The 18,823-nt window shown below is 35.4% G+C and overlaps 1 protein-coding gene across 1 annotated transcript in view; it reads right to left on the reverse strand.

Annotated features, from left to right (window-relative positions):
* The window catches only part of LOC104412435 (protein SCAF8-like), a 33,246-nt gene extending 14,837 nt beyond the window's left edge, over positions 1 to 18,409 (reverse strand). Inside the window, 9 exon segments of the mRNA XM_010023159.1 lie at positions 224 to 341; positions 759 to 838; positions 4,819 to 4,995; positions 7,162 to 7,292; positions 8,927 to 8,999; positions 9,001 to 9,099; positions 12,034 to 12,195; positions 15,978 to 16,022; positions 18,328 to 18,409. Of these exon segments, the coding sequence (XP_010021461.1) occupies positions 224 to 341; positions 759 to 838; positions 4,819 to 4,995; positions 7,162 to 7,292; positions 8,927 to 8,999; positions 9,001 to 9,099; positions 12,034 to 12,195; positions 15,978 to 16,022; positions 18,328 to 18,366 (924 nt within the window). The 5' untranslated portion in view covers positions 18,367 to 18,409.
* Between the last annotated feature and the right edge of the window lie 414 nt (positions 18,410 to 18,823).

Raw genomic sequence — 18,823 nt, forward strand, 5'->3', positions numbered from 1 at the left:
ACTGTACACCCCACACATTTGGTTGTATTTTTTTTCCCTTGCTTTAAGCACTTTCTTCTGCTTATTCCACTTACTCTGCCAGCTTCTGTTGGATGATCAGCTAGTGACAAAGACTTTCATTATAAGAGAAGTGTCAGTAACAAGACTTTTTTTTCGTCCTGGAGTATGAATTTTATCAGTGGAAAACATAATAATTCCGACAGCCACAAGATGGAGTTCTTACCTTTTGAGGCTGCTGTTGCTCCAGAAGCTGTTGTCTGAGGTGTTCTAAATTTTGTTGCTGTAGCTGTTCAGCTAGTTGGTGAAAAAGGGAGTTGTTCACAGATTCTGGTACTAAAGGCCTAAAATGAAATAATTTAAAGAAAAAAACACAAACGTTTTTCTCTTGGTTTAAATAGTTGGTGAACAGGTCTTCACAACTGAGTTTCAAGTTTAACTAAAAATGTAAAATAATGAAGACAATGTAACCAGTTCTACCTTCTGTTGCCATCACCATCACCATTAATGCTATGAATATAATTAACAAAGAACATGCTAACTTCTAAGATGAAGTCAACAAAACTTCTGGCACAGAGACTTACATTAAATATTTTTAAAATGTGTATGTTTCATAAATTTAGGAAAGTGTCTCTTCTCTTCCTATTGGTTTAGTATACTTATGCTCTAAAAGAAACATTTTCCTTACTATTTAATCCTAATGTTCAACTAGTGTCAGGCAGATTTTAGCATTTTCTGTAAGAAACATAGCTTGATCTTACAGTTGGGAAGTAGGAGTTTCTTTTTTAGGCTCTTCATTTTGTTCAGATTCTTCCCCGAAGTCAAACCTGTCCATCAGCTTCTAGGAGAAAGCAAAGTAAGCATTACTGAGTACTCCTTATATATCTCTTTACGCATATTTACTTTTCCAAAGAAAAATGCTCTTATTTCTCAAGTTGAAAAAAATAAAAAAGGATGGCAAATAACCTGAATAAAATTAAATGTCATACTGCTACTGCTATCAAACTCTTGAATGCATCAAATACCAAATTTTGTGCATGGCTTTCTTGAGCTCTGGCTGCTGTTACAAGTACAACCACATGTTCTTTCCATAGTAAATAACAGCTAGTTTGGAGAAAAGCTTAAATAAAGATTAATTTTATGTAATGGTACCTTTAATTTGAAGAAATTACTATGAAGAGGCCAACTATTCAATCCTTTGGCAATCAGCAAACTGTTCTGCTCGTATCAAGAGAAGACCTACAGCTTGATTACTTCACAAAGAATTACTGTATTTTCACACACACGTGTCATTTAGACAACCTGAACTCCTTTAAATATACTGCTCTTTGAGAACAACTTTTCATATAGTCTGTAAAAAAAAAAAAATCAAAGCAGGTAGTTATCATGAAAGAGGAATAAGCCTCCAGAGGGATAAAAAAAAAAAAGGTATCTGGCAGGGAAAAAGAAAACCTTTAATAAATCTCCTATTTTATCTGTAAAGATTTCTACACTGTAGTTTCTGCTGAACTAAAAAAGTTTGGTTTGTTAATTTTTAAATAGCCTGGAAGCATTTCAGGAGCATTTTACTTTCTTGATGATAAGACTGAAGAAGCATGAAGAAATACAAAAACATTATTTGTCACTGAGATAGGCATTTTTCAGTAACTATATATTGGTAGCGCAGTGCTATCAAACCCATATGCATGCACCTTTACACCTTGGAAGTTTTCTAAAAAACAGAGTTAATGCTGTGCTACAAACTGCCATAACTTCTTCTCAAACCCTGAGCTTAGAAGTTAAAAACAGAAGAATGAGAACATGGGGCAATCATCTCAAAATACCAAGACAAAAACATCTCCAGTAACAAGCCATGATGATTTGGTAGCCAATTTTCTTTCTCGGGATGCTCTATTTAATATCAATTACTGGAGTCCAGCAAGAAGAACAAAGCATTAGCTAACTAAGAGACTGAACAATCAAGAATTTTTATAACTACTTTCCCAGTGAAATAATCTGATATATATATAAAAGCAGGACTGAATATATCTCTGAGAAAACAGAGAAGAAACATCCAGTTTATCAATGTCTTTCCTGTACGGGGGCAGAACCAGCAAAACCAGATGTGGTACTCTAGATGCAGTCTGGAGTAGATAGGATGTCTAGATGGGATGATCATTTCCACCAATCACCTGACTATACTCCTGTTCACACAGGCCCGGATGGTGTCAGCCCACTTTGCTGCCAGGGTACCTTGCTGGATCTAGCACTGTTGTTTTAAGTACACTTGTTAACAATTTATTTTTTTATAAAGACTAGAATCCCAAAGATTAAGCAACTGGATGTATGGTACTCAAACAGTCTAGTGCTGCTGTTCACTGTACTGTTCTGACATCTTGGGTTTTGATAACTGTTATTTCTAACAGTATCATCAACCGCCATTGATGCATTTTGTGTTAAATATAAAACTATCGCAAGCTCTCCAAAATGCATACAAAACCTCTAGAACTTCACAGCATCCTGGAAGATCACTAAGAAAGATCTAGATCTGTCCGCAGGATGCAAAGCATTCCCAAAACTCTTAAAAAATATCTGGTTTACTGTTTTTATTTTATTTGGGTGTGCTATTTGGATTTTGTTACTAGTTACTTTGAAGCAGCTCCAGTCTGGCCCTGTCAAGTGAGTGCTCATTACCAATGCAGCCAATCTTTTGCTTTAGCTTAATCTAAATACATCTACTTTATATATTCAAGATTGCTCTGCAATGTGAAATGATGTGGGGTACATGTAAATAATCAAAAGTTTCACCTCAAAAGCATGCTCCTGATTCAACCTAAAACACTTGCACTTATAGGTGCTTCCTATAAAAGTAAATATTGCCTTTTTGACACTTTTTTTATTAAGGCTGTCTTGTCTAGTAAAATATACATATACAAGTATACAATAAAATGGATATAGTCCAGTAAACAATTACATCGGTATGACCTATGGTCTTCAGATATTGAGAAGTAGGATTCAGATGCCAGATGATATTGGTGCTGATAAAAAACATTTTAAAAAGCAAGGAAAATTATTATCCCCAAAACTTACTGCAAAATTGATTGCCCATTAATACATATATATTAATATATACTCTTTTATAATGCCTAGACTTAGACTGAGATTTCCTAAAGCCTCAGAAAAAGAAGAATATAGGTATGGTATCACCAACATTCTATTAAAAAAAGGAAAAAAAAAAACCCCAAGAGGAAATTCTAGAACAACGTGCTATTTTTGCAAAGCAGCCTAAATAATCTTTGAGTAAAAGCCTCAATGGACTAACAAGACACAGATCAGTTCATTCATAAAGATGCTACAGAACACTGAGCAAAAAATTTGAGATGCGTTATAATTTGATGCTACTTGTATAATGCAGAACTGAGGTACAGATCACATACTATGAACACAACTCTTTCACAACTTATAAGAAGAAATCAATACTGCATGCCTACTGGAAGTTTGTATGTAAATTACCACACTGCCAGAAGAATTCCTTCCAGAACACTTACCTTCTAAGTCCCAGAAATCAGAAGCACATAATGACAAGACTCCTGTATACTATTTACTAGCATCAGCTAACTTAAGAGCATCAAGCTGAACTCACACAAGGTATATAAACAACTCAGCAGTATGCCAATTCCTTCTGTTTTCTCCAGTTAAGTTGTCCAACATTCATGACACCCATACCTATGAATACACATGTAAATGCTGGAATTGAAGTCAGCAGAGTAAACCCTAATACGATGCAGTATTATTAACTTTTTAATCTAAATATTGAGACAGTACCTATTAAGTAATGCATTCATTCCCTGTGATTTTACTCTACTGGATTTGATGGTTACAGCTGTGATACAGCTTTAGTACAGGCCATTTTTTCCCTTTTATTTTTACAGCTGCGTTACTTTCATTAGTCATAACAACTCTATTATTTTACAGATTTGAGTTTAGCTGGACAAATTCAAGAAATAAAAGATAAATTGTCCTAAAATTTTCAACTCAGCACTTATGAAGTTCTGAGCAGCTAATTGCCTGAAAAAGAGATTATCTGGGTTGGGATAAAAAAGGGGGGTTTGCTCCTCTGACTATTGCTACTGTAATTTCCAGCATGGTTATTGCTACCTGTCATTCAATTATATTAAACTTCTTAAATTCCTGCATTCTGGGATTTTTTTGTTTGTTGTTTTTTTTTAGATAGGCACCTATGTTGCAACACATACAAAGTTTCTTTACCTAACGAGTTGGTCTGGTTTGGGCTTTACGTTTTCACTTCCTCTAAAAAGTGTCACATGACTAGTTTTAACTACAGTCATAAACTTATTTCTTCACTTACTATCACTTCGTGGCTAAGATCAGAAGTTTTCTTGGCACTTACAATGTATGAAAATTACAAGTCTAATCACATTTTACTCTTTTGGGAAAACAGCACAGATCATAAAAACAAGAAAGGGAAGTACAAGACGTGCTCAATTCTCATTCCTGTTCTACAAAGGATGAAAAAAAAGATGTAACAATGGCTTAACTTTGCTAAATCACATCCATCTTCATACTTGATGACCCTTATGCATCCCCTTCCAACTTGAGGTATTCTATGAAATGACTTTTAGCCCTAAACTCATATAAAACTAGTATTTTCATTTATACCACTCTCTAGACTTTTTTTCATTTTCAAGATAGAGCACTTCATAATAAATTAACGTATTTTAAAAATCTCTGAAGTCAAACAGTAAAATTCGAAAGAAGACTCTTTCACTTACATATATTTTAACAATATATTTCTTCAAAATTCTATTATTTTATGTCTACCTTATTAAAAGAGACACTCTGTTCCAGGGGATTAAGTGTGTTAGCAGCAGCAGCTGCAGCTGTAAGTTGTGCTGTGAGGGCCTGCAACTGAACAACAAGACCAGCATCCAGAGCTTGAAGTAGTGAAGGCTGAGGTTTCTGCTGCTGTATCTGCAGTGTCTGAATCAACTGCTGAAGCTAAAAGAGAAAAGATAACAAATGCATTAAACAAAAAAGGTTGTTTTTTTTTAAAGCAAAAACCAAACCTAGAATTTTCCCCTTCCAAGGGGGGGGGGGGGGGGGAAGAAAAAAAAAAAAAGACCTTGGGAATGCAGTATTATCTAACCTATGGCTAATATTTCATCTTTAATTGTTTTCATATATGGCAAATTTTGTTCCCACTTACTGGCTAATTTGTTTTCTGTAGCTGATAAGACATGCAGATGCTTCTTCCTCCTAACTTGCTCTGACAGGTTGCATGATGACCAGTCACCACTCAGGATTTCCTGCTTTCTAGGGTTCCCCCTCTTCTGTTTCTCCAGTTTGATTCCTTCTGACCTGAAAAAAATCTGTTAGCCTACTTCAGCTTCCTAAGGGCCCACGTATATTAGGAAAATCTGTATGCTGTAACATTTGTGTAGTGAAAGTAACTGCACTGTTGCAAGCTCCACTTTAAGCTGATGCAACAGGTCTGTATGAAGAGTTTGCACTAGCGTCTCTAGATTAGTCACAATGAAAATCTCACGCTGAAACTCAGGTTTCTGCTGATTGAATGCAATTCTTTTGCTCTGTTAACAAAAGACAAAAAGCAAATTGACCAGGAACTGGGAATATAATTTGACATCCTTCAATGGCACAGGCTCTGGGCTCTGTATAGGAATATCTTAGGATAAAATTTGCCTAGATGCAATGCTGAACCAGAAGCAGTCACTCTGGGGCAACAGATGTATGGTAACAACAAAGTATGTTACAGTAAAAACAAAGTATGGGTAATGTCAAAAGACAGATGTTAAAGCATACTTCTTAAAAATAGTGTTGGGTGTTTCAAATATTATTTAAAAATAGTTTTGCGGGGTGGTGTGGTGACTGGGGTGGTTGGTTTGTTTTGAATAGGTTTACTTAAGACAAAAGGAAAAAATACTATTCCTATGGAAAAAAGCTTTCCTAATGTATCATGAAATTAGCGGAAGAAGTCTTTTGACCTTCCAAGAGGTAAACCCCTGGAGCCTTACCTATGGGGTAGTCCTGAAAAAGAGGTTGAGCAAATCCAGTCTCTGGATATTGGATTATACCTTTACGTTCATATTCTACCTCCTCGTGGGGTTCACCACTGATCTTACCTCTCCCTTCTTACTAGGGCTCACTAGAAACTCTGCATAAGCTGATTACATTGATCATTTTTTTCACAATGCATCAAAGATGTATGATCCTTTTTCAGGATTGTTTTAGAGTGACCTTCTATAATGTGACACAACTCTTCCTATGTTTTAAAAACAATCATGCAGACTCCTACAGCTGAGCCTCTGAAAATGCTTCCATTATTCTTCTACCTTTACTGCAACAGGTAAAGCTGAAGAGCTCTCCTCTCTGCTCTTGGCTGATCCGCAGAAGATAAGCAAATATAGCTGGTCCACCTTGTGCACTGCTCTGAGTAGGAAGGAATCAAACTGAAGAAGTAGAGATAGAAGCCCTGGAGTGGGAAAATCCTGGGTGGTCACTATTCTAGCTGTTTTCACGTTCTTGCTGGTCACAACTTTTTTACTCTGCCCTCTCCTAGACTTCCAATTTATTTACATGCACTCTCATACATAAAACACAATCTTCAGATGAAATCAAAGACTTTGGTGCTTAGGAAGGGGGCAGGTGGAGTGGCACAGAGAACAGGGAAAAAAAAAGAGACAAAGAATCAAAGCAAATGCTGCAGTTCACCTACCAATCCTAGAGATCTGCATGTACATATTTACTGTACATGCAGCTTGTCTCTGCACTTCTACTTATGACCCTATTTTCCCTCTCCCCAAATCCATTTTCTTCAACATTTTACCATTTTGAACAAAATATCCAATGTCATTTCTTTGTGATGTGCAGTCTTTAAAAATCTTCATTCGCTTCTCATCTGCGTAATGGTTTTCTTTTGCTTCATCCTTTTTTTCTGTAAAATTACATTACTGACTTTCCACATCTTTTCCAGTCTCATTTAACATCCCTTTCTTCTTCAAAAGCTATTTCACTGCCTTTCCTCCACATTTCACAAAGTGCATTCCACAAACTAAGAGATACTCACTAAAGCCATATTCCTTAAGTGTACTTTAAAGACACAAAGTATCACACAGTGTACAGTGTAACTGACTACAAAATATTTACCTGTTGGCCTTGAGGACTCTGTAAAATCTGTGCAACAGCAGCAAGGGTATCTGTATTAGCAATCTGAGATACCCAAGGGTCAGGTAAACTCTGCACTACATTGGCTGGAGTAACTGGAGTCACAGGTGTTCCTAAAAAAGAGAAAATCCAATGCAAAATATTTGAACATACGGAACTAGAAATTGTGTTAGAAGAAAGAAAGAAAAAAAAAAACCCTACCTGCTATTACTAAATAGTGAGAAAACACTGTATTAACATCAACTGAAACCATTCTTCTGACACACACGTAGAGCACACAAAAATAACACAGACTCACATCAGCATTTCTCAAGTAGCAGGCTTACTTTGTTTAAAAGTGTAGTTCACAGCTCTTTCCACTATTGACCTATGGGGACTACTAACGAAAACACTGACAAATGCAAAATGAATAGATTTCACACAGTAATCCAAACCATTTAGTGGAAACAATATATACCAAATGATAATTGTTAGTAATCTAATCATAAACATCTGTCAGTCCAGAACTTGCTGGACTTGCACTTTATCCCCAGGAGAAGCCTAAAGGACGCTATTAGAAATTTCAACCTGCAGCAGCTGGATTCATAAGGATTGCTTATTTTAGCCGTTTTTCTTCCTCAAGAGGAACACTGAAACTAAATCAGCAATCTGATAACTAGTTTCATGCCATAATTCAGAAGAATCCTCCATCCTTATAAATAGTCCTGCTTTTAGCTCAGAAGTAGAGATATGCCAATGGATACTAAATGTAAATGACTAGATTAGGTGTTTTGAAAGATAATTTGCATCGGAATTTTGAAAAGCATTAGAGTAGACTTATGATTTCAGCAATTCAAACTAATCAAACTAATGACAATAAAAAATGTTGAGCTAGATGATGCAGTAAATCCAATCCATGAACTGGAATTTTTACATATTTACAGACACCAATGAAAAGTAAGGTGGATTTGTCTACCTCACTGCTTTTCAGCAGAGCATCAGCAAAAGGTGGGTGACAAAAGCAGGTCTGAATGTGCCAAAACCCCATTTTTGTATGTAAAACCTTCTCTATATGCCAATCCGGAATGAAAAAAACCTCCACAAAGCAAAAAAAGTTGAAAAGCCAGTTCCCTGCCATCTATCTACATTAGTAAGGATGACGCTTAGAGCACAAAATCACCCAGTCTGCATGTATAATAATGTTAATGCTTGGTAAATTGAGACATAATTCAGAGCAAATTTTTGCCTATGATTCTCCAGCAGAGATCTCAGATCTGAAGGAGAAGGAAGTATGTCACTGGCTGCAGTCTCTACTGTGGGATTTTTCTCCCTTGAAATCACTGTCCGTTGGCGAGCAAAAGTTAAAGCAGCACTCTCTTGACATCATCCAGCAAGCTCAACCCTACAGATAGCAAAAAGCTACTACGTACTGATGTTTCATGTCTCTCAGCCCCACTAACTAACAAAGATTGTTGGGGTTTTAACTTGTCAGTGATCTACTGTTTTGACTTTAGAGAGCAAAACTAGGTCTTACTGCACTGTTACTCAACCTGAATATACTTATAATATACTGTTGGAAAGCAAGCACAACAGGCTGCCTCTTGGTTTTGCCATTTCCATGATTAAGATCCTGCCCTATTTCTTTCTAGCATTTATTTGATTTGTCTAAAGAAAATGAGTGAGATTTTTCAGCATGTTAACAGACAACGCTCCAAAGCCGACACAAGTGTTTTGATTCTAAGCATGATTTTAACCCGTCCTTGTTTACCTGGTGTATTGTTGCTCATAGCAGCTGTAGTGCTGGGCAAGACAGGGGTCACAACTGGAGGAGGAATTCCTGCTGAGAGACTTCTCCGCTGCCATATCCAAAAGAGGCTGAATAATTTCACTCTTGAACACATTATTCTTCTGCCATAAATTTAGCACTCTAACAATTTTACTCTAAAAGGAAGAAAGGGTAACAGAAGATCTGAGTCATGCTTATATTTCTTATTATTATCAAATATGAAATTCCTAACTAGCAATGTCAATCTGTCTAGACTGAAACACCTTTAGATTTACAAACTGCAAAAGCCTTAAGAACAGTTACACTGGATCACACCAAAGATGTCTAAGCTATGAACCTAAAGCTGACCCTAGTACATAGTGACAGTCTTTTCTCAACAGAAAATGAAATATATTAAAACAAACGCATCTAGCTCTTTTTTGCCTTTACTTTTGGAAGATGGTATGGAAGGACAATTACTTTAAGTATTTTAAAGCATTATTAATAATTAAACCAAGGAATTATTAGCCTCCTCAACTTTTATGGTCAACATATAGGAATGCAATTCTAATCTATGAACCAAAATTATTTATGTCCACTAAAAAATAGGCATATACTAATAAGACTGCTACATACTTTTATTACAGTAGTCATCAGTATCTTGCAAGCTTTCCTGATAAAGTGAGGAATTTAAAAATTTAAACTGGAACACAATTCCTACATATTGAAATTACATAGCAGTATTAAAAAATGTGGATCATGGGTAAGGAAAAATCAAAATTAAGACTTCATACCACTCCATTACATGTAACTCATTGTTCAGCTTGCATTTCTATTCCACTATTTTGATCTGCTCCCAAATGTTTTCTTTTCTCAGCTTCACTTCTACTAAAAGGCAAGATTTTGCTTTATTTTGAGAAGTTGCATAGAAATACGTGTGGTAGTAAAAGACCCTTGCTCAGATGGGGGAACAAAAAGTTTGTTGTATTACAAAGAGCAGAAAGTTCTTTATAAGATCTTGTGTTTGCTGTCATAAAGATGGTTTAATTATTTAAATTTTATGAAATATGAAGATAGGGTACTTAACCACAGTGTTTAAAACAAATTAAAAAAACCCTCTGTTTGCCCTAAACTCCAAGAGGATACTTAACTTTAATAGAGAGAAATTATTAATTTTCACTGCATGGAAGAAGTAACTTAGGGTTCTTTCTTCTATCCAGAACAGGAATATAAAACTATTTCTGTGTCTCAGTATCTATCGCCCCATTGCACTTCTCCTCACTGAACCAGACAAAGGAATCAGTGGAGTTTGTTTGGTTATTTTAAATAAGATGTTACTGTACTTCTGCTTGATTTAAAAACAAAACAAAATCACATTTGCTTTCATAAAGACAACTGTTGTGTTTCTCTGTCACACTTTCTAATCAGATTAAACATCAAAATGTTAGAAAATGGGACCATATCTTGGTATCTCTGACAGCACAATTTTCTGCTGTGTTAGATATATGGTAACTACTCGAACAGCAAAGACTTTCCTATAATACTGAATCCATATGCAACACAGCAGCAAGACTTCAGATTGTAAAATGCATTTTCCCTAACCGAGGTGAAAAATATCCTACAAATGAACCTGACAGGAGCTTTACAAACCACAGACTTGACTTTACTCCCCCCTTCACATTAAACATGTCTAATGTAATATATTAGTTGCCATGCATTGAAATATCACAGCATAAGTCGTGGTATTTCTTACCCTACAATAAATCTACTATTCTAATTTTTTTTAAGCCAGACACATACTGTGTACTTGCACCCATCCTTGTGCCAGATCTCCTTCTTCAATAAGTCAGGTTATTTCTGCATCAGTGTATTTCCCAGAGTAGTAAACTAAATGATTATACAAAACAAACTAATTCTGCTTAAGGAATACAACTAAATGAAGAAAAATATGTTAACTATCTTGTCTATTTATATACAAACCCCTATGGAGCAGAAGCAGCATGCATTGATCATGCAGATAACCTAAAACCAGACTGGAAAAACGTCACTTAACTTAATCTGCTCAGCAGTATCTCAGAACTCATTTGCAGAAGAGAACACATTCATAGCAGTTTTTCCAACCACTAAAAATTTGCAGATCCTGACATACAGGGGTCCTAACTCCTCTAAAAAGGCAAGAATCTTAAAGACAACTGCAGGAGACATGCACTGGCTGAACTTGCCTTACTTAATGATTTTCCATGCATGCCTGGAGTTTACAGATCTTTGGTTGAAAACTACAGCTGTATGAATGAATATATGTGAGTATTCAAAGAATAACTTGTCTTCCTCTTCCTGCAGTGTCCCCCCTCCCTCACTACTTCATTTAATGACTCTATTACACAAATTTATGTGGAGGATAAAGCTTGTAGCATTTCCCATCTTTTTGTAATTTTTCAATTCAGTAAGAAGATACTTTAGCTATTTTAAGACCAGTGACAAATGCGAAGGAAGTTAAAACTGCCTGAATGCTCTGCTTATTTCCAGTCAACCTATTTAAAAAGTAATTTGGTAGCAGTCTTGACTACTGTGGTCCAAGGGAACAGCTGAAACTGTAAGGTCTAACTATTCAAGTTCAGCCTTATTCAGTTGTCTGCTGATTGTCAAAGGAAAGGTAACTTTTAAGATACTTTGTTGCTTTTCTATTGCTCCTTGAGTCCAAAACACTCTGTCTGGCGCTGATGATAACTGCTGCTAAGACAGACATCTATTCCTTGACACTATACAAAACCTGCTCGCCCGTTTTTTCACTGCAGAGGGGAAGAACTCAGTAAAAGACTGACTATAACTCCCTGTCCTACAATGCTGACTTAATTTTTTTCCTCATCAAAATACATTAACTCAAATCCACCTGGTCTTCTTGAAAACCTTTCCAAAAGTCTAATTAATATAATTGGAAGTGTCTTCCCCCGTCCCTACACTCAGACAAGCAAAATCAAAGAAATACATATAAACATGCAAGTCTATAATTAGGTCCAATCTAGCAAGCAGAAAGCAAGATCAAAATCTTTCTTCCTCACAGATAACATACTAGAGACTGCTTTAATTAGAAAAATCTGTAAGTGGTTTACCTTGTCATCCCCAGGACAACGGTATAAGTTCTGGAAAGTGCTGATGATGTTATTACTGAACCTTGGAGCAAATACATCCTTTTCTTGTCCAAACTGATGCCGGGACTGTCTCACAATGGAGTCAATGACATACAGACCAGGTACCTTGTATTCTGGTTTGCACTACAAAGAATGATAATTTAAAATACACATGTGAAAAATAACAAAAACCACTGATGGCAGAATAAATATGATCAGTCCTCTTTAATTTTTAAATGGGTTAAAGTACTAATAAAATCTCTATTTAACAAACATTAACAAATCTCTATTTAACAAATTCTCCTAAAAAATGAAACTCACTCAAAACCAGCCAGCCTTTAATGTTCAAATTATCACATCTATATTCTGCAAATATGTAAATGGTTTAAAATCAATTTCCTACCACTAAAAAATTAACTTTTTAGAATCTAGCTATTAAAAATCAGCACATGAACCACACAGCCTTTTTAAATGCACACATCTATTTTAAGAGAACAGAATAAAGCATGGCCAAATTCTTAGCAGTACATTGGTACTAGCTGTAAATACAATTCAAAATATTTTAGTCCTTTATAATCCAAGTCAACATTAAAGTTAACATTCATTTACTTTATTTTACATTTAGTTAGTGTTTGGCATATCCTCCCCTTGCCAGAACAACAACATATTTATGTGGACATCTGTTTGAGAATATTCAGTGACACTGGTCTAGAAAACTTGTATAATTTATGAACAGCATGGTATTTATAAAGCATGTCTGCTAATTATACTAATTAATCAGTTAATTTTACTTAACAAGTAAAGCTAAAACTTTTGTGTTTTAATTGCAAAGTAATTGCACCAGAACTACTGCAAACAGTTTTAAGACAGAATGAAAAGCAGTACAAAAGCATAACAAAGTCATCACCAGAATGGTGACTGTAACTATATAGTTATACTATGACACGGATTTACTTCATGAATATTGGCTATATATACTTATCACACAAGGTATTAGGGAAGCATGGGAAAGGACACCCATTCCCTCTCTGGCCCACTTAGTCTATAAACATATTATGCAACACATTAAGTTCATAATCTCTAAGACAGTGACAAACTCTTCAGACTATTAATTTTATTATAGCCTACATACAAACTTCATCTTCTGAAAAGTGCTCATTTGCTAATATTTGCAACCTTGATAGAGCATTTATTTAGGATAAAAACATAGTTCAGTGTACGTAAATATGGCACTCCTTATTTTTAAGGATGCGTGTAGCATCCTTTTAAGAATGTGTGTGCATTATGAAATTACAAAATTAAAATCTAATAGGATATAATAGTCTTCAGATAATAACCACAATGTACTGTAGCTACTGAAAAGTTAAATTATTACCAAGAGCATTCCTGATACTGACCTGTATACAACTTTTCACAATATTCAAATTAATAAAACACACAGGTATTTAAAAAGGAAACTTGGCAAACATGTTACATGGAATATTTAAAAACATGACATATACAGAAAGAAAAATATAATAATTAATAATACAGATTATAAAAAAGGACAATAAAAGTTAAAACATAAATGAAGAAGATGAGTTACAGCTGGGGCAGTGAGCCTGCATATCCCTAACCTCAGATGGATACTTTTCACAACAAATGTAGAATCTCAGTGGATATTTTCCACAACAAATATTCACTTATTTTCTGAGTAGGTCTAAGCAGTAAGATAATTCAATTACTCAAAGGCTTTATTCAAGTCTTGCTCTCACAATGGAATATCCTTACATATATGAAATGTGGTCATTTGACCTGCGAAATGACGTTTTGACTGAGAATAAAACAGACCAGTGAGTTAAGTGTCACAAAACAAAGAATGACACGGGCAATTATTTCACCTGGAGTTTCAGTAACATCATGAGATTAATTCTGAAGAAATAAAATACTGGAGTAGTAAAGAATCAACAGTAAACTAATTGAGATGGTACTGACAGCACTCTGGACAAGTCCATGGCAGATTTCAACAGAAGATTCAGTATCGTGAGCTTTAAGTGACTGCTTCCAGAAAAAAAAAATCCAATTATCTTCCAAACACATAACTTAAGTCCATGAATACCAAATTGCTAGCTTTGATCTGCTGATCTCCAATTCTACTAAATTAGAATTACTAATTTAGAATTACTAAATTCTACTGTTGTTAGTAATTTGTGTTTCACTAAATTGTTCATGAAATACTGGGGGGAACAAAAAAAAAAATCAAACAAACAAACAAAAAAAAAACCCCAAAAAAAAACAAACAAACAAACAAAAAAAAGAAAAACACAACAAACAACCTACATCAAGTCCACTAAAGGGAAACATCTAATTCAGAGTGATCATTAACAAGGTTATCAATAACAACATCCACCTTCCTTCTCCAACCAGCAATGAACACTTCAGAACTCCCTCATCAAGCAGTACTAGGCAGTGAACACAAATGTACTCTTACTAGCTTGTGGAAAGGTCATGAACAACCAGTCCATTTCCTGACAAATGGCCACTCTTTTATTCAGAGGATAAATCTTCTCCCATGCCTCTGAATACAGAACAATCAATCACAACCACCACAACAAAAAGCGGTATTTGGAACTTAGGCAATTCCAGATTAATTTTGGCACACGGCACTGCAAAGTGCTACTGATCTGAAATGGATAAGATGTACACCTCCTCTCATCCTCTTGTGTTCACCTGTCGTATTAAACTAGGATCAGAGGATATCGATACCATTTTTTAGAAGAAGAAGAACTTGCAGGTGATGCCCTAAAAGACAACTACTTGACAAAACACTAGCAGTGATGGTAAAGTAAAATACTAGTCTTCACTACTGCCATGAAATATACATGATACCTTTTCCACATAGGACCGATGTTCTAGTACCTAACTAATTAATTCATGAACTGTTCTGAGACAGTTAAAAACACCAGGCTGAAGCTGAACCCTGCTGACACTGTCCAACCACTGCCAAAAGCCACTCCAGCATACACTGGGCACCAAGAAATAAAAGGTAATGAGGAAGACAGGTTACTGACACAGAGCAACCCAGACCGCATGGTAAAATGGACAACAGAAGAAAAATTGCATCCAACATTGCAACATTAACAGACTAACTTCTCCAGCTTGTTTGTCAAAACAAAAAGGAAATTTGATCATAATTTACTCCTATTTACAAAAGGAGAAGAAAATTCAGTACTAAAATGACCAACTGAGCCATCAGGTACAATGCAGACAAGTAAGGAAACTCACAAATTGGAATCCATGCATTTCCAACTGGAAGTAAAATGCAGTTTTACCCAAGAATAATTAACTGTTGCAAGGAAACAAAATGCAATAAAATTCTTTGTTATTCAGAATCCTTAAATTAATACTGAATCTTCCCAAAAAGTAGTTCCAGTCTAATCACATAAATTTTTTTTTGTTTTAAATTACTAGCAGGAACCACAAACTGAAATGCTACATCTTCTGCTACGCAAAAGATAATGCTGAATGGTAATCTTCCCTTCAGCTTTAAAAACCATGGGAAAACCTAGCAGAACAGCAACTGCCACTCAGCAAAACACTGTCAATTCTGTTGCAGTTTTCTGTTCACATGGGCCATACTGACAGCCTCTTGTAACATTAAATAAATACATGCAGAAGTAGTCTTAAGACATTAACCACAGTCACTGGGATCAAAGTTTATCACACATACAAATTCAGGACAAAGTATTGTCTTTCTGCATCATGGGTTATGAACAGCTACTGATTACAAGCAGAAACTGAATGTGACTAAAAACTAAACTAAACTAACATGTGATAAAAATATTAATCCACATGTGAACCTAAACCCTAACACTCTTCAATACTCCGTAATCCAAAATGAGGAAATTTTTCTCAGTGCTAACACAAAATACCCATGACTGACATACCTTTTGAATGAATTTCTCAACACTCTGTACAACGTGCTTGTAGAACTGAAAAATAAAACAGTATTTCAGAGGAGAAAATCTGAAGATCCATACATTTGTTCAAGTCATGCAATATTGACAGTAGAACCAGAATCAGAAACACTGGTTTACTAACCAGCCATCCAATACCTACAGCTGTGTATGTTGTCTTCCTTAGAACATTAAACAGCATACAAAGAAAACAAATCTCACTTTTTCTTGCCTTGTGAAGTTTTTTTTACGCTGCATTTTTTTAATAACATGCACTTCTTTAGTGAGAAGAGAATAATATAATTGTTCCTTCAAAAACACGGTTATTTCATTGTACACAACTGAAGATGTTAACCTGATGTTATTAAGCACAGCATGTGCTTCCCTGTGTTTATTTTCCAAGTGTTCACTTTAGTAACCTAAAATCATGAGTACAGGAAGATAGGAAGACCTTATAACACCCACTGAATACTTTTTTTTTTTTTTGTTTTAAAGTTGGCCTGGTCAGGGGTTTTTTTAGGGGTTTTGGTTGGGGTTTTGGTGGTGGTGGTGGTTGGTCAGGTTTCAGAGATTTTTAGGTGAGTGGTTGGGTTTTTTTGGTGGATTTTTTATGTTTTGTTTTGTTGAGATTTTTTTTAATTTTACATATCACAATGGCTCTGTATCAACCCAATAACTACCTTACACTATTAAATATTGTTATTGAAATTATAAGAGTGGAAGCAGAATTTCCACGTTAAACATGATAAAACATTTTGGTACCATTTAGTTTAATTTATAGAACCATTTACATCATTTACTACTTCTTTCTGTTCAGTACAAGTTTTTCACATTTTCATTATACTGCAACACACAAACTTTAATTTATGTAGGCTTCTCTTACTTAAGAAAGCCAGTGAATTTCACTCTTGTCATCATACTGTGTTATGGTTTAAGCCCAGTCAGTAACTCAGAACCATGCAGCTGCTCACTCACTCTCCCCTTTCTTCCCTCCCTCCCACTCCCAGAGGATGGGGAGGAGAATCGAAAGAATGAGATAAGAAAGGTTGAGATAAGAACAGTCCAATAACTAAGGTATAATACAAAACTACTACTATATCCACTAATAATAATAATGATTAACAATGGGAGAGAATATAAAACTAAAAGGGGAAAGGAGAAAAAAAAACCAATAAACACAAGTGATGCACAATGCAATTGTTCACCACCTGCTGACCAATACCCAGCCAGCAGCGATCTGGGCCTTCCGGATAACTCCCCCCAGTTTATATACTGGGCATGACGTGCTGTGATATGGAATACCCCTTTGGCCAGTTTGGGTCAGGTGTCCTGTCTCTGGTTCCTCCCGGCTTCTTGTGCCCCTCCTCACTGGCAGAGCATGAGACTGAAAAGTCTTTTATCGGGCTAAGCATTACTTAGCAACAACTAAAACATTGGAGTGTGATCAGCACTGTTCTCAGACTAAAGCTGAAAACACAGCACTGCACCAGCTACCAAGGAGGAGAAAAATAACTGTCACAGCTGAACCCAGGACATGCTGCTCTCTTCCCAAACTACACAAAACTCCGATTTTAATCATCCAAAAACGCATCTGCATTCTCAGCAAAGGAACGTATATAGCAAGAGTGTAACTTCATGGCTTTTTTGCTTTTATTCTATCCTCTTTTTCACCTCTCTACTTTCACTTTGTTTTAATTGCTTAACACTAATGGCATACTTCATCATTTTTCAGTGCTGTTTCTGCTGCTCCACTGCTGTTTGGCAATTAGTTTTACTTTGCGGCAAGAAAATCTTTAATTAGTGTACTAATGCTAAAACTTAAGAACAATTTGTATCCAGGCAGCATAAAAAATAAAACCTATGAACAACACCTCTGAAAAGGTACACTTTTTTTAATGCGTTAACATTTTTTTTAGATGAAATAAAACTTAAAACAACTGTTTTGATCCAAAAGCACACATATCTTAGATTTTGGGGGTGGACAGGAAGGGGCAGATTGTAGTTCTATATTTATTCATCTGTTCTCAGGCAATGTCAGTGCTTCCTTTTTAAACTGAGGAAAAAAAAAAAAACAAAACAACTGCCTTTCAGATCTGACTGAAGAGTCAAGCTGGTATAACTCTTTCTCACATAGGACAAGCAGCAAATGAAAGTGACACAACAGATTAAGCCTTATGCTGCACTCCTGAAAATCCCATCACTATCACATCTGATCATAACTTGGAAGCTATATATACAACAAGGGAGATGGAAAGTTCTGAAGCAAGTTCTTTAAGATGTTCAGTTATTTAAACACAGATGAGAAATAGAAAGGAATACAGAAGTTAGGACAATTTCTTACCTTTATAGCTTTGATTGCTGCCTTGGTGATCTGTGTCATTTTAGCTTTAGAAATGGGTGGCTTATAATCATTTAGTGAGTACAACTGGAAAAAAAAATAACAAAACTCAGTTATCAGAAATACATTCTGCAGCTGTAAGTAGTATAAAAATAAACTATTTTTCCAGAAGAAAATGTCACTTTTAATTTTCATGGGATTTTAAGTATATATATTACACCAGAAAAGGCATCCCTATTTAAGAAAAAATAAAAAAATCCAACAAAATCTAAGATCCAACATGCTTAAAAGGTAAGAAGGTTTTCTTTGCAATGGTCACTATATATCTAGTTTTATTAGCACTATATACAGAAGACACCTGCAGGTAAAGTTACAAAGGAAATATATACGATATGTAAATACAGTAGCTCTCATTCTTTGTTTCTAGGGCAACTAATATACTTGACTACCTTTATGGAAGCATAATAGAAGCTTAACCAAATACTTACTATATTCATCA

Source organism: Nestor notabilis, unplaced genomic scaffold (genome assembly GCF_000696875.1).
Source record: "Nestor notabilis isolate BGI_N333 unplaced genomic scaffold, ASM69687v1 scaffold10041, whole genome shotgun sequence".
NCBI lineage: Eukaryota > Metazoa > Chordata > Aves > Psittaciformes > Psittacidae > Nestor > Nestor notabilis.